The 15,490-nt window shown below is 34.0% G+C and overlaps 1 protein-coding gene across 1 annotated transcript in view; it reads right to left on the bottom strand.

The window, feature by feature from the left end:
• Nucleotides 1–14,441, bottom strand: part of LOC132915756 (uncharacterized) — a 34,089-nt gene extending 19,648 nt beyond the window's left edge. Inside the window, exons 1-2 of the mRNA XM_060975565.1 lie at nucleotides 14,263–14,441; nucleotides 14,009–14,178 (exon numbers count right to left, since the gene is read on the bottom strand). Of these exons, the coding sequence (XP_060831548.1) occupies nucleotides 14,009–14,178; nucleotides 14,263–14,441 (349 nt within the window). The remainder of the gene's footprint in view (nucleotides 1–14,008; nucleotides 14,179–14,262) is intronic.
• Nucleotides 14,442–15,490: the final 1,049 nt, after the last annotated feature.

The raw sequence follows: 15,490 nt of genomic DNA, 5'->3' as shown, positions 1-15,490 counted from the left end.
AGAAATGCTTATAACTACTAAACAAATTGATTTAAACAAAAAACTTTTTGACGTATTTATTTATTATCTATTCTAGTTTATTACATAACAAGAGCAACAATATAAATAAAATAATACGCAAAATAATAACAAAAATATATTTTTTGAACATTTTATGGGTGGACAAAACTATTGGCACAGTAGAATATTTACGCTTATAACTAATTACATAATAAACTTCTAATATTTTGTTGGCAGTCCTTTTCTTTTAAGGACTTCCTTTAATCTTCTGGGCATCGAGTGGACTAATTTTTTAGTGAATTCAGGTACAATATTGCTCCATTCCTGCAGAAGAACTTTCTTCAGTTCAGACTTGCTTGTGATATTATGTTTCCTAATTCTTTTTTCCAATTCGTTCCACACGTGCTCAATGGGATTCATATCGGGACTTTGAGGTGGTGTGTTTAATGTGTGGGCAGTATTATATATTATCCACTGACGAACAATATACGCCATATGTTTAGGATCTCGATCCTGCTGAAAATAGAAATCCCTGGGGAGGTTTAATTTTTGAGTACTTTTCAAAAGATTTTGCTTGAGTATATTTAAATATACATATTTATCCATTATCTCATCAATGAATATAAGTTCTCCTACACCCGATGATGCCATACATCCCCACACCATTAAACCACCACCCCCATGTTTCATGGTGGCTTGCAGATTCAGTTCGTCCATCTCTGTGTTGGGTTTTCGCCATACTAATATTCTGCCGTCAGATTTAAAAATATTAAACTTACTTTCATCTGAAAACATGATCTTTTCCCAAAAATCAGTATCTTTCGTAACAAACTCTTTCGCGAATTCCACTCTTTTCTTTTGGTTTATTTTACTGATGTAGGGCTTTCTTCGTGCTGCACGGGCAGAATAACCGGCATCCTTCAATACCCTACGTACAGTTTTGGTACTTACTTCTTTTTCACACTCAGCTTTTAACATCGAAGCAATTTCAGTCGAATTAGTTTTTGGATCCTTCTTTACAATATTTACGATTTTCCTTTTTTCTCGAATTGTTACCATAGAAGGGCACCCACTCCTAATTTGATTCTCTAGATTTTCTTCACTTTTAAAGCGTTTTATGACTGAACGCACAGTAAAACGACTTCTGTTTATGATTTGTGCAATTTCGTTGTAAGATTTATTCATCTTATATAAATTTAATATTATTTTTCTTTCTTCAATTGTGGTTTCTTTCGTTTTTCTAGACATTATTACTCTTTCTTGGTTTTTTGTTGTTTAATAACTGAAGTCTCCAGTTTCACTGATCGAGTGTTATAATTAAGAAGATTAAAGGAAGTCCTTAAAAGAAAAGGACTGCCAACAAAATATTAGAAGTTTATTATGTAATTAGTTATAAGCGTAAATATTCTACTGTGCCAATACTTTTGTCCACCCATAAAATGTTCAAAAAATATATTTTTGTTATTATTTTGCGTATTATTTTATTTATATTGTTGCTCTTGTTATGTAATAAACTAGGATAGATAATAAATAAATACGTCAAAAAGTTTTTTGTTTAAATCAATTTGTTTAATAGTTATAAGCATTTGTATCATAACAATCTTGCTGTGCCAATACTTTTGTCCAGCACTGTAAGTATTGTATACGTATGTACATATGTATGTACGTATGTACATCATTCGACAAGTAACGTCGAATTTTTAAAATGTAAAAATTTAGTTACATTCATTGACGAGTATATACCATTTGTTTCGTTCCTGGAACATGTTCTGCCACTGAGGTAATTTTTAAATCCCTCTTTTATAAATATAAATAATGGAAAATATTCCTCTTAACTGGAAATTTTTCCGTAAATGAAACCTGTTAACGTAGCGCTTGAAAATAATAGCATTTATTCTTTTAATTACCAATTCTCGGTTTCTGCAGTTACCATTTCATTTTTATATTGAATTTCTATATTGAAAACATTGATACGTATATTAAATCCCAAATTGAAAACGATATTGATACAATATTTAGCTATTAACCGGTGTATACGGCAGTACACAATGTAGAATATACTAAATTTCATTTTTGGAAGAAATAAAAATTACTCTATAACTTTGAATAAAATTTATATTTAATGCACTAAAATATTGTTTTAAACGAAATAGTTTACTTTCGTAATTTTAAATATACACAAATTCATGTTGTTTCGTATAAAGGAAAAATCAAGCTTTGACTAACAAAACTATAATTATTTATGTTTCGGATCAGGAATCGTAAACGAGCAAGTGAGATTTTTATCGGCAAAGCAAAACTTATAATTTGATAGCAAAGGAAGACTATTTTTTAAAGCTGTATAAACCTGCAATATCCTAGTGATTCGATATATGTATCAATATCTTGAATATAAAAATTGTTTTATTTAGGTATAAGATAAAAGTTTGAATATCTAAGCTTAAATGAAGAAAAAAAAAAAAAAGAATTTAGTATATCAACTGAGGTTTTATTCCACGTTTTCATCTAATCGGTGACTCTACTTAATGTTTTCATCGAAGGTTGGAAATTTTAATCACTGTCCGATTTTATGATAATATTTTCACCTAATATTAATATTCGGATATTAATCCATCGTAACCAAGTCGTCCATAGTTCATTTACGCGACTAAAGCGCAAATGTCGTCACTATATTCAAAATGCCGCTGATTGGAAAATTAACGGTGTACACGGCAACCGATCAATATGCGTCCTGTACAAACCACTTTCAGATGGATGCAAACGAAATCAGAGTTAAACCTATACTGAAACGGTTCGGTGCAATCAAAACGCATAAACGCTTGTAGTTTTAGTAGCTCATCGAAGTGATATAATTTACGGGAGACGTCATTTCGACGTATTTCGAATTTCATGCGGAAAATTACACGAGCCATTTACATTTCTCTGCCATTAACTTTTATCCATTTAGCAATATAAATGTATATCGAAATTCATTTTTTGCAAAGCTTTCCAAAGTTTCCAAGCTTTCTGTGTAGTATACCTATATCTATACGCGTCTATTTGACGCATTCGAAATGTGCGTAAACCTAGTGTTAAAGTTGTTATATTTTAAAATCAAACAAACGATCATCTCCAATCAATTTCCTTAATCCAACAGTTCTCGGGGAAATAAAGAATATCTAAGTTTTTCAAGTTGGAACTAGATGAACAATCGGAGACAGATACGGCAATCCCATTTACACGTTTTGCATCGTTTTGATAAATAGTTACACGAGATATCTCCTCCACAGTGTCACCCGAGGAATATTATCTCGACCATTTATTAAATATTTCAGCCATAGAAACGAAAGAGTAGCTGCTGTAATTAAAAAAGAAAATCGTACAATCTGTGTAACCTAACCCCTCCCTATCTCATAGGTACTATATCTTAAAGGAAAAGCTTCTTATCGCTAAAATTTACTCGAAGATGTAATTTAATTTAACAGGAATAAAAAAGTGAAACACAGCGCACAGATTAGTTGATGACACTTTTGTCACGACATTACGACTGTTCAAAATTCTACAGATATTATCAATATATACATAAACAAGTATACACATATACGTAAATATTTCTGTTTTTTATAAAGATAAGGCTCATAACCGCCAGAAATAAAATTTGAATCAAAAATGTTATCCAAATAACATTTTCTAAAGTAAATATCTACAACAAATATTGCAAGAATTATCCGGTTCTAAAATTGTTTGTTCGCTGATATTTCAAGTAGCGCACGCTTTAAATTCTTCCTCCATTTCAGCAGATCTCGAATTTAATTTATTACGAATACAGAGCTTTATCGAAGTGTTGCTTCCTGACCTAAATAATATAATCAACCATAAGGAAACCTTAAAGGAATTTAATAAAACAAAGTCGTAAGAAAAATTAAACAAGTTACCTACCTATTATTGGCATAGACATGATACTTGATACTTAAAACAATTCATGGTAATTATTTAGAAAGCTGCCGCCGCCTTGAATTTTTATGCTTTTTTAATATATTGTCGGGCTCATGATTCTAAACAACTTTTTCCTGCACGTATAACCGCTGCTCGGTCTTAATATCCGAGACATTTGCAAAAATCTGTCGATATTACAGTGAATTGTACCTGTTGCACGATTATGCGCCCGAGACAACGTATGCTGATTGTCGACCGCTGTGAAGTCTAATCCAATAAAATAACAGCTAACCCAAACCTAATTCTCATCTTTTGTTTATAGTTTATATGTATAGGTTAGAATTAGGTATCATTTTATCAGGCCATTTTATCACCAATGAGATATAAGACTTTACCAAATGTCCTTCAGGGCAAATTGTAAAAACCAAAATAAAATAAAATAAAAAATAAATATAGCATGTGGGTGGCTACCCCCAGCGGGGTGCCAGCTTCGTTTTTTCTAAGTTATATCTTTTATGTTTTGATTACATATGTAGATAAAAATATAAGCAACAATTTTTCAATAGTAACGGTAACAGGAAAAAAATGAAACTATAAACTTAGTATCGTAAAAACATCGTATCTATAATAATATTAATTAATATATATTAATTAATATAATTAAATTAATCATTGGTAGAAATTGGTATCAACAAAAATCTATTATATTTACATTTATTGTTTCTAGCCAATATACTAACAATATAACTTTTATATAATATAACTATAATAATTTATTATAATATAACTTTTGGAATATTTAGAATTGGATTTTATTCCAGTTGTTAGTGAGTAATATCCATTTTCCATGTCGTTATTTCGTATAATGTTCTTTTTTAAGTATTTATGACAGTGAAAAGATTTTTCTATGATAGTATTTACGTTAATACGTGATCATGTTTATGGTTGAAATAATAACGTTCTTTGAAACCGATGGGCTACATATCTGGCTAATGCGTCTGACAGCGACGAATACTCTCATGCGAGTAAACACTAAACGACCCGGTTTTCGGACGAAAAACAATACAGATTGGAATTACTTTGCGTACATAATACACGAAAAAACTGAATCATGGTTGAACGAGAATTTTCAGATAATATATTATCGTTTTCGAATCGGTAAAAAAATTGATGGAAAACCAATTTGTCTTTTAAACTTATATCGGTATATACACTTACATATGTGGAACGCATAATAATAATATTTTTTAGTGAGTGTTACTGGTGTGCACTTTTCACTCACCACTGAATCCGGCTCGAAGAACCAAATGTTACAACCGTTCGCGGAGAGACACCGTCGCGAGGAAAACGCGTCCGACGGGAGGCGTAAATTCTCGCTACGATTCGGTTAATCGATGCCGTGAAATAGTCGTTCCCCTTGTTTCGGTTAACGTAACAGGGGTGGTTTAATGAATGAAACCTGTTAACACTGTGTTAACAGGTTGATATATCGTCTATATTCAACAATCACTTATACAATAATATAAGCGTCACAAAGTATTTGGCGATACGTACAATTAATGTGTTACAGAGAAATTCTACCCGACTTTACGATGTCTCTCGATGAATTCGTTGGATTAAGCGACTTTATTCGTCAGTATGCAGCTCTCAATGTATGCGGTTATACCTTAGAAACTGATTGATTTACGGGTAGAGTGGTTGTTCCACTTATTGATTGCTTGGACAATCAGAACGAACTAATAATAATATTGTGGCATTTTTTAAAGATATGTTTATGATTTTTAAAGCTACTTTCTATTAAATTCTAACGTAATGATAGAATAATGAAGTTAATATTGGTAATTGTTTTCATTCCTTTTTTCCTTTATTATTTTGATACCCTTTCTTGTATAGAATTTTGATATTAAATAACTTCTCATACCTTTGTTGAAATATCGTACATATAACATTTTGTATTAATATCTGTATTTTGTATTATAATTGTTTCAATATTGGCTATATTAAAGATTGATATGACAATTACAATGTTTTGAAATAAATTGGTATATGTATCATCCTTTTTTAACAAAACAAGGATAACGATATCGACATGTGCTGAAACAACATGTCAAAAGTTACCAGTGTCCATATAAAAGATCTAATTTTCCAACGTTAAATAGTTGTAGCGCATAGATCATGGTTTCAGTGTTAGGAACCCTTAATTAAATCCATTACGGAATACAGTTTCTGAAAAATAAATGAAATTTATGTTGCAATGTATATAACGAGGAGAGATTGGAAACCTAATCGCATTAAGCGTATACTTTGTTTAAGTATAATGAATGAAGATTGAACAATTAAACTTTATATTTAAATTTTATTTTTGATATACATATTTTTTATGAAATGAAATAAACACAAGAAAAAATAATGAAATTATGAATAATTCCATCAAGAATAATATTAATATTATTATTAAATTTTATTATTGTTAATATAATATATAACATATATAATATAAATATTATTATTAAAATTGATATTATTTTAATTTTATTTAATTAGGTAGCAATTGAATTTATTTTATAATTTTCGAAGAAAAAAGCTACATTGTTACATGTTTTTAAATTTAAAAAATTTTTGTTATGTACATTTCATAGTTACATTATTTAATATAGTTTTTCATATTACAAACCTTTTAATTTTTACTCAGTTTTTTTTTTTTTATTAAATGTAAGTTTAGTCATTTACGAGTTTTTAACTTCTTCTTTAAATTAAATAATTATGGAATTAATTATTAAGTTACAATCCACTTTTATAAGAACATATTTTACCTGAAAGAAGGATCGCAATTTCAATTCATAAACTGAAAGACTGAAAAATTTCCCAAACAATTTCTCATATTCTTTCATTAGAACTTTTAATACAAAAATTCTCCAAATAATTTTAAAGCATTTAGTTGTTACTTGAATTTGATCAAAAGAGAATGTTCCATTTCAGTCCTTTAAATTTCTTTTTTTTCAATGTTCATCTTTTCAGAAAAATATTCGTAGATGACTTCTTCCATTTCGAATTTGGGACAGATTTTGCATGCGCATTAAATGATTATAAAACCAACGATTTTTGTACAATCTATATCAATACAATCTTAATTTTGGGTCAGCTTATCAAATTATGTAAAGCATATAAAAGCCTATGGTTCACACCACTTTGTTTTTAATATACATATGTATGATTAATGCATGGAAATATGTCTTCCATTAAGTGAATTATCTTCTTGAACTGAAAAATTAAAATTTTGTATTGAAATTAAAACAAAGTTCGCTGTTATAAAAATTTATTTCCATTTTTAGTAATGTAGAGATTTAATGTTATTATCTATTGTTAACAAACTTTACATTCGAACAGAATGATCTTATGTATTTATTTCGAATAGCAATGAATTGTTATTTATCTGATCTTTAATATATTGGCAAAGCATATTTACCTATATCTGTAGATTTCAATCTATCGTGAACAATTCGAAAATTTAATTAACAATTAATTTTTTTGAAGAAAGGTCAAATTACAGTTATTCAGATTCTTCTCGCCTCTACTTTTTATTCGTGTTTAAAAAATTTCGCTTACATTGTTCTTAAGGTATATCCTTTCAAAGTCGGGTAGAATTTCTCTGTAACACATTAATTGTACGTATCGCCAAATACTTTGTGACGCTTATATTATTGTATAAGTGATTGTTGAATATAGACGATATATCAACCTGTTAACACAGTGTTAACAGGTTTCATTCATCAAATCACCCCTGTTATGTTAACCGAAACAAGGGGAACGACTATTTCGCGGCGTCGATTAACCGAATCGTAGCGAGAATTTACGCCTCCCGTCGGACGCGTTTCCCTCGCGACGGCGTCTCTCCGCGAATGGTCGTAACACATATTATCATATTATTCTCGTAAGTTACTTACACAACTTATTATATACCTGTGTTTTGAGAGTTTCGTATAATAAAAACAATAAACATTTTTTGTTTCTAGAAGTTACAATGATTGTCGCATTCCTACCTTAACTTTTACTCTATTAACGAGCAATCGTCTTTCGAAACACATCGCAGCTCATAAATATGTAAATGCATAATGTCTATAATCATCATAAATGAGAAAATTACGTTTTTCTATAAATGTGTTTTTCAATCTATAAACTCAGATTTGATGTTCTCGCGTGCCTGTTGCTCTGCAGCGCATATGTATGTGCTCACTCGTTAAAGCATATATACGCACACAAGCACACCCATATGCGCGCACATACTCCCACGTTCGAAGTGGAAATCGCGTATTACACGGGGGTAGACTAGAAAAGGAAAACCACGTCGAATGTCAGATTTGCCTGACAACAGGAGCTTGCAAAGTATGTTTCCATGGTATCCACGGTATCCATGGAACTCATATACGCACACAGGCAAAGGCACTTTTTAAATCTGAGAAAAAATTAGGCGAGGGTTGCGTGGGGTTAATAATGGCCATTCGCGCGATCCTGATTGGTCAATACTCGCTCGTGCGCGTTGCTGCTTTTTCGCAAACGGTGCAAGCAGGCTCCGTGCGCTGTGCTCTGTGTTCAGTCGAGTTCAGTCGTCTGCCGAAGAAGGAAGCCAGCTGGCGGAAGCTGAGGAAACGTCAAGCGACTTCTCTTCCTTCTAAGTCGTCATAATTGCCACCATTGTAAGTAATGTTTTTTGTCAGTTTGCTAATTTTTTTATTTTCAGCGGTATATATTTCAGAAATCAGTCGATACTTTTTGTGGTAAAGTGTACATAATTTTGTATTTCCTGATTGGGGGTCACTTTATATGTTTGATTTACTCATCCACAGTGAATAACGCGGTCAAATCAAAATAAGTGGAACATTTGAGACATTGAGAGAAGGTAGAAAATTGTTTGAAATTGAAATCCTCCCATTTTCTCTTCGGCATCATCGACCCGTTTCATAATATCGAAATTTACCTATCAAAAATTTATTGTTAGTAAAAAGTTTCAATGTGTGCCGTAGAAATCGGCTAAAAAGAATATTTCTGTCACTCTCGATCCTGGTGAAAATAGCTATAGAAATGTCCCAGAAGAGCCTAAGATATTTCTAATTCTTGAGAAAATTATTATTAGTTATTAGTGATAAGAAAAATTGTGTTATTACGCGACTGTAAAAACTTCCGATTTCGGAAGAATTTAACGCGATAGACGAAGAGATTAATGGAAAATTGCCTTCTTTGAAAAGTAGATTAGAAAAATATGTAGGTGATAGTTTTTTTTTTTTTTTTTTAAATAGTTTATTTAGCCAATATTTGATTTTTTGTACATTTTTGAGATTCACAATAAACAATGAATTGAGTATAGTGTGTTTAGGCAAAAGTACCGATACGCGTCGGTACGACGTAGCCATGGTCTAATATGTGTCGTGGATTTTCGGTTTTTGCGTTTATTTTTTTGTTTTTTTGGGTTTAAGTCGCATTGGTGCGTGATTTTTGTGTATTCTTGTGTGTGTTGTATTTTGTCCTGAAACTTGGCCGCAAAACAGGACTCCTCGGTGTATTACTTTTATGCGTTGTGGGATTTTGGGGGAGGGAGATGAGAGGAAAGGGGAGGGGGGTGTTAAATTATATTATTTACAATGATTACAGTATTTACATATTTACAGTACTTACATCTAGATTACACGGTGGTAGGAATGGTTTTTTGTCGAATTGGTAGTTCTCACTTATATTTTCTTATGGGTTTGGAATCCACCAATATTTTTTTGTGTTTTTTCTGTGTTTGTCTTTAGTGTCTTTTTGGGGGAGGGCCATGTTGTACCTCCACCTGGTGTCTGCAGTCAGTCCGTTTAAGTTTTCCTCGTAGAGTATTGTCTTTATCCCTATTTTTCTTTTTATGTGGAAAATTATCGGGATATTGTTTTGGTCTTGGAGGTAATTTTTTTCGTCTAGGTATAGGAACGCTTCTGGGGGGATGTAGCCTGTTGTCATTGTATTTTTGTAATATAGTACGTTTGGGTATAAGCCGCTGAAGATTAGGCTGTTTTCTTTTATTTTTGACGCTTGTGCGAAATGATTTCTTGCTAGTTTTAGTATGTGACAGTCAATGCGGTGAATGTTGGCTAGGTCGTAAATTTTTTTGTTTTTTATATATTTTTTGTATCCGCTCTGTTCGGATCTGTACGCATTTTGGCAAGCTCTAATGCATTTTCTTTCGAAAACGCGGATTCTCTCCATTAGCGATGCTGGTATGTTGTACCAGATTGGGCAACCGTATGTTATAATTGGTCTAATTAGAGTTTGGTAGCATAATGTTTTTACATTGCTCTTGAGATGTTTCGAGTAAAATTAGTCTTTTTGCTCTCCAGAATGCTTTATTGGCCTTGGCGAGTTGGGTTTCTATGTGTTGTTTGTAATTTAGTTTGTCATCTATGTTTATGCCTAGGTACTTTACGCAGTTTTTGTGTGGTATGATTGACTCTTCGAATGACTTTTCTTTTAATTGGAAATTTTTGCAGTGTTTTCTTTCTGCTGGGCCGATTTCGCTGGTTTTGGGTTTGAACAGTATGCTTTCGCATTTGTTTGCGTTGATTCTTAGTTTCCATGTGTGGTAGTAATCATTGATTTTGTCGAATAGTTCTTGGAGGTCTGTGTTTATTGTTTTAGTTTTGCGGCCTGTTACGTAGATGATTAGGTCGTCTGCGAAGGCTATGGAGCGTTTGTGGGTAGATTTGTTCATGTCGAACAGGTTTAATATGTCATTGTTGTATATGTTGAAGAGTAGCGGGGAGTTTACAGTTCCTTGTTGGAGTCCGTTTTTTATGCTGAATTCTTTGTTCGATGCATGAGAACCCTCGGTCATTAGGAATGTTCTGTTTGTGATCATGTCCCATACTATTTTGATTAAGTATCTCGGGAAGTTTTTTTTTATTAATTTATAAATGAGGCCTGTGATCCAGACTGTGTCGAAGGCTTTTTCGAGATCTATTAAGCAGGCGGCTACTCGTTGTTTTGCGTTTAGTGCCCAGCAGATGTCTGACGTGAGTTTGTTTGTCGCGTGTAGTGTGGAGTGTTTGTGTCGGAAGCCAAATTGGTTTTCTGATATAATGTTTTTTTTTTTGCAGAATGTAGTTAGGGGGTTGTTGATGACTACTTCAAATACTTTGCTTATGTTGGGGAGGAGACTTATTGGTCGTAGGTTTGTGAGTGATGAGCCGTCTTTATTTTTTTTTGTGATTGCTATTATTTTGGCTTTTTTCCACTTTTTCGGGAAGTATGCGTTGTTTAGCGCATTGTTGAATATTACTGTGTAGTACCATTTTATTTTGTTCGGTAGGTGCTTAAGTGAGATGTTCGGGATGCCGTCGAAGCCGGAGGATTTTTTATTATTTAGCTTGGCGAAGATTTTGTTTAGTTGGTTAAAATTTGTAAAGTAATTTATTTCTGTTTCTGGTTGTTTGGGATTGTCTGAGGTGTTTTCGTTTGAGAACGTGCAGACTGTTTTGTTTAACGTTATGTCTTGTTCTATTTCGTTTTTGAGTTTGTTCGTTTCTGCGATGATGATTCTGTTTAATTCTTCTCGGCCCATGTGTTCGTTTTGGGTGTGTGTTTTGGAGAAGTGGGTGCCTATGATGTCTAGTTTTTCTGTTGTTTTAGTTATTATGAAGTTATTCTCGATGTCTTTGCTGGTGTTGTGTATCTCTATACCTGCTTCTTGGATGAGGGGAGCTTTCTCTGGGGGCAATTTGAGCGGAGTGCTGGGGTTTTGTTCTTTCGGTCTGAAGATTTGATTTATTTGTGGGAACATGTTGGCTGAGTCGTTTTTGGAGATATTTTTTATTTTGTTTGTCCAGTAGAGGTTTATAGAGTTTGCGAATTCTTGTTTCTGTTGTAATTTTATTTTGTGTAGTAGGTATTTTAGGTATTCTAATTCCTCTCTTTTGTCGTAAGAGTAGTTGTGTTTTATATTGTTTATTTTGGAGAGTATGTAGCTTTTGTCTCGTTGTAGTTCTTTTATTTTGTTGTTGATGTATGGATCGCAAGAGTTTTTTTGTTTGAAGGTTGGGACGGATTTTTGGAGTGCGCTTTGTATGTGTTTTTCGATTTCGTCTATGTATGTGTCGATTTGTCTGTTTGTTAGGTTGACGTTGTTGTAGATATTTAGGTCGCATTTCTGTTCGAGTAGTTTTTGGAATTTTTTCCAGTTTGTCTTTTTGTAGTTGTACTTGGGGGTTTCGGTTTGTGTTTCAAGTGTTAGGTAGTCGGATGTGTTTTTGTTTATCTGTAAGAGTATGGCTTTATGGTCGCTGTCGTAGTCTAGGGTTTTGAGCGTGTTATTTGGTCGTAAGTTTTGGATTTTTAGTCGTGCATCTGTTAGGCATATGTCGAGGTATGAGCCTCCTTTTGGGTAGGAGGGTAGCTCGGAGCTGTAAAGGTTTGTTTTGTAGTGTATGCTTTTATTGTCTAGCCAGTTTCTGATGAAGTTTCCTTTCGTATTGTTTAGTGGGTTTTTCCAGCTTGTGTGTTTTGCGTTAAGGTCGCCGGCTATTATGTGGAAGTTTTCTTGTTTGTCGAGCTGTAAAAGTTCGAAGAGGTTATTGAATTCGTCGTTAAATTCTTTTTCGTTTCCGTAGGTTGCGTAGGCTGCAGTGATGAGTAAGTTTTCCTTTTTGTTTATTTTTATTTTTATGGTTGTCGTCTCCAGGGTTTTAAAACTTGTTATTTTGTCGTTTTGGATTTCTTTGAATTTCAGGGGGTTTTTTATGAGGATTGCCGTTCCTCCTCCTTGGATAGCGTTTGGTCTGTCGTGTCTTATTATGGAGTAGTTTTTGAAGGATACTTTGTGTCTTTTGTTCAGTTTTGTTTCTGAGATGAGTACGATGTCGGGGGTTTCTTTGTTTATTAGGGTTAGCATACTGTATCTTTTTTGGTTTGAGATTAGAGAGTTTGCATTTATTGCAATTATTTTCAGGTGTTTTAAATCTAATTTGGATGTTTTATGCTGTGTTTGTTGGTTTGGTGTGTTTTGGCTAATTGTCGACTGCGATATCTAAGGAGTTGAAGATGGTGTTGAACCTGTCTTCATGCGATGATATTGCATTTTTTAATTCGTTGAGTTGTATTTGTTGTTGATTTAGTGCTTGGATGAGACTTTTTTTAAAATCTTCGAAAGCGTTTAATATTATTTGTTGAGGGATGAACTCGGTTGTAATTGGGATTTGGTTTGCCCGCGAATCTAGTTTTGGGTTTATTGTGTGTGGGGGGTTTTCGATTTCCTGCTTTGGTCTTGCTTGTTGTTTCACTGCGTCCGAGAACTTTAGTTCTGGGGTGTATTTTCGGCTTATCTGGTCTAGTCGTTTGATTTTTGTTTCTTTGTCTTTTTTAATTTTTTCTGAAAGTTTTTGGCGCAGCTCTATGATTTTGGGGCACCCTTTGTATGACGCGGGGTGTCCGTAGCTTTTGCAGTTGACGCAGAATATTTTATCCTTTGTGATTGAATCGTCTTTTTTTATTTTGCACTCGCCTGGGCCATGGGGCTCGGTGCATTTTACACAGCGGTAGATTAGGTTGCAGTTTTGTGCTGTGTGGCCTAATCGTTGGCATTTGTGGCATTGGGTAATGTCATTTTTTCTTATTTTTTCCCACGTTATTTTGTAGTAGCTTAGTCTATTTATTTTTTGTAATTTCACGACGTTGCTATTGGGGGATACCTGTACTATGTATATTGGGAGCAGTCTGTTACTTTCCCTTGACTTTCTTGTCGAGAAGCGCGATACTTTCGTAAACTGTATGTCGTCTATTTTTAATGCTTGTAAGTCTTCTAGTATTTCTGTCTCTGTGAGGTTAATGTCTAGTCCTTTTAATAGGAACGTGTGTTGTCTTTGTGCTTTTGGTGTGTATGTGTAGAACGTTGTGTTTGTTGTTATCAGTAATTCTTTTGCTTTAATGTAGTCGTTTAGATTATGTAGGTATAGAGCGTGTTTGTTCGCGTGTATTCTGTTAATGTGAAAGTTTCTGATTTTGAGAGCGTCTTGTAAGAGAGCAATGGTGTCTTTTGGGTCTTGATGCGTTATGTTGATTGGCGGGGGCCTGTTACCTTTTGTGGGTGAGGGGGCGTCCTGTTGTTCCTCTGTGGGGTGGTTGGTGGGCTGTTCCTGTTGTGCTTGTTCCATCGGTGTCTTTGTCGGTGGGGGTTGCTCTTTTGGTTTGATCAGATGAGTGTGTTGATTTTGTGGTGTCGGCGGCCTCCTAGGTGGGGCGAGGGGGCTGTTTGTTCGTGTGTCGTTTGATTTTTCTTGGGTGTGTGGTGTTCCCAATGTGGACGTAGTCCTCCTGTTTGCTTTGATTCGCATTTCATTGTTCTTCCTTCTTATGGCTTCCACGATCGCATTTTGTATTGTTGATTCTTTTGTTGACGTTGCTTGAGTGCGAATCTGTTGTTGTGGTAAGGTGGTTTCCTGTGTTTGTAACACTTCAAATCTGTTTTTTGTTGGTATCACTGGTGAGGGAGGGCTTCTTGTAGTTTTCATGGTTTTGCTTTCTTTGGCGGTGGGATCTTGTGTATTGTTTTCTTCTTGGATTAGAACGAGATCTTCTTCTGTGTTTTCCGGGTTGTCTGGTAGTCTTTTGGACCTTCCCACTAGTTTTGGTTGTGGGTTGAGTTTCCGCGTTTTTTGCGCGGAAAGTCTTATGCTAATGTTGTTTTCTTTGTCCGTTTTTGGCGAGATTGCTTTTCTTTTACTCGTTTTTTTTGTTGGGATTACGGAGGGTTCCGTTTTTTTGCTTTCTGCTTCATTATCGATGTCGCCTATTTTTTTATTTATTTTGTTGTTATTTTTTTTTCCTATTTATAGCGATGGTGTCACTAATCAATTTTCCACTTTCTGTCACTTTTTTCTTTTTTTTCACTTAGACTTTCTCTACGCGAAAGATTGTCTAGTTGGCGCGCGCACTGTTCGGGTCTGGGTCAGCTGTCCCTTTTTTTTTTTTTTAGGGCTGAGAGGTCCGTTTGGCTCGGAGGTTCGCAGTCGACTCGGTAATGGCAAAAGTATGCTCATAGGAATGACATTTGAAAGAGGATATTCCCGAGACTTGTTTCATAAGTTTACAACTTACTGGTAAGTTCACAACTTACTGAAAAACAAATATCGCGCAGCTACAGATTTACACGATTAGACCCAGTTACCACGCAAGCTTGGTAAATTGCTGAAACCATTCACGTTCCGCGATGATTGAAACAGAACCTTCAAATATTTATCGCGCTGCAATGTCGCTGGCCAAAGTAACAGAAAACGTCGAAAGTTTGATATTTGGCCAACATCGATGAACGTTCGAACAATAAAACGAATCTTCGAAACAATTTTCTCGATGGCTGCATTTGAAAGATATCAAATTTTAATCATACTAATAACATATATAGAGAATCGGTTCTTGTATTACTTGGGTTCGTGATGATATCGTGATGAAAAAATTGCAGCGATATGGATCCCAAACTAATTTAGATACTCGTGAGCTCAAGCGTTCGCCAGTGAAGTATTTCATCGCACCAATTGATTTTCTAATGCAAAAAAGGTTTATT

The sequence above is a fragment of the Bombus pascuorum genome, unplaced genomic scaffold (assembly GCF_905332965.1).
Source record: "Bombus pascuorum unplaced genomic scaffold, iyBomPasc1.1, whole genome shotgun sequence".
NCBI lineage: Eukaryota > Metazoa > Arthropoda > Insecta > Hymenoptera > Apidae > Bombus > Bombus pascuorum.
This window is presented reverse-complemented; position numbering and strand designations above follow the sequence as displayed.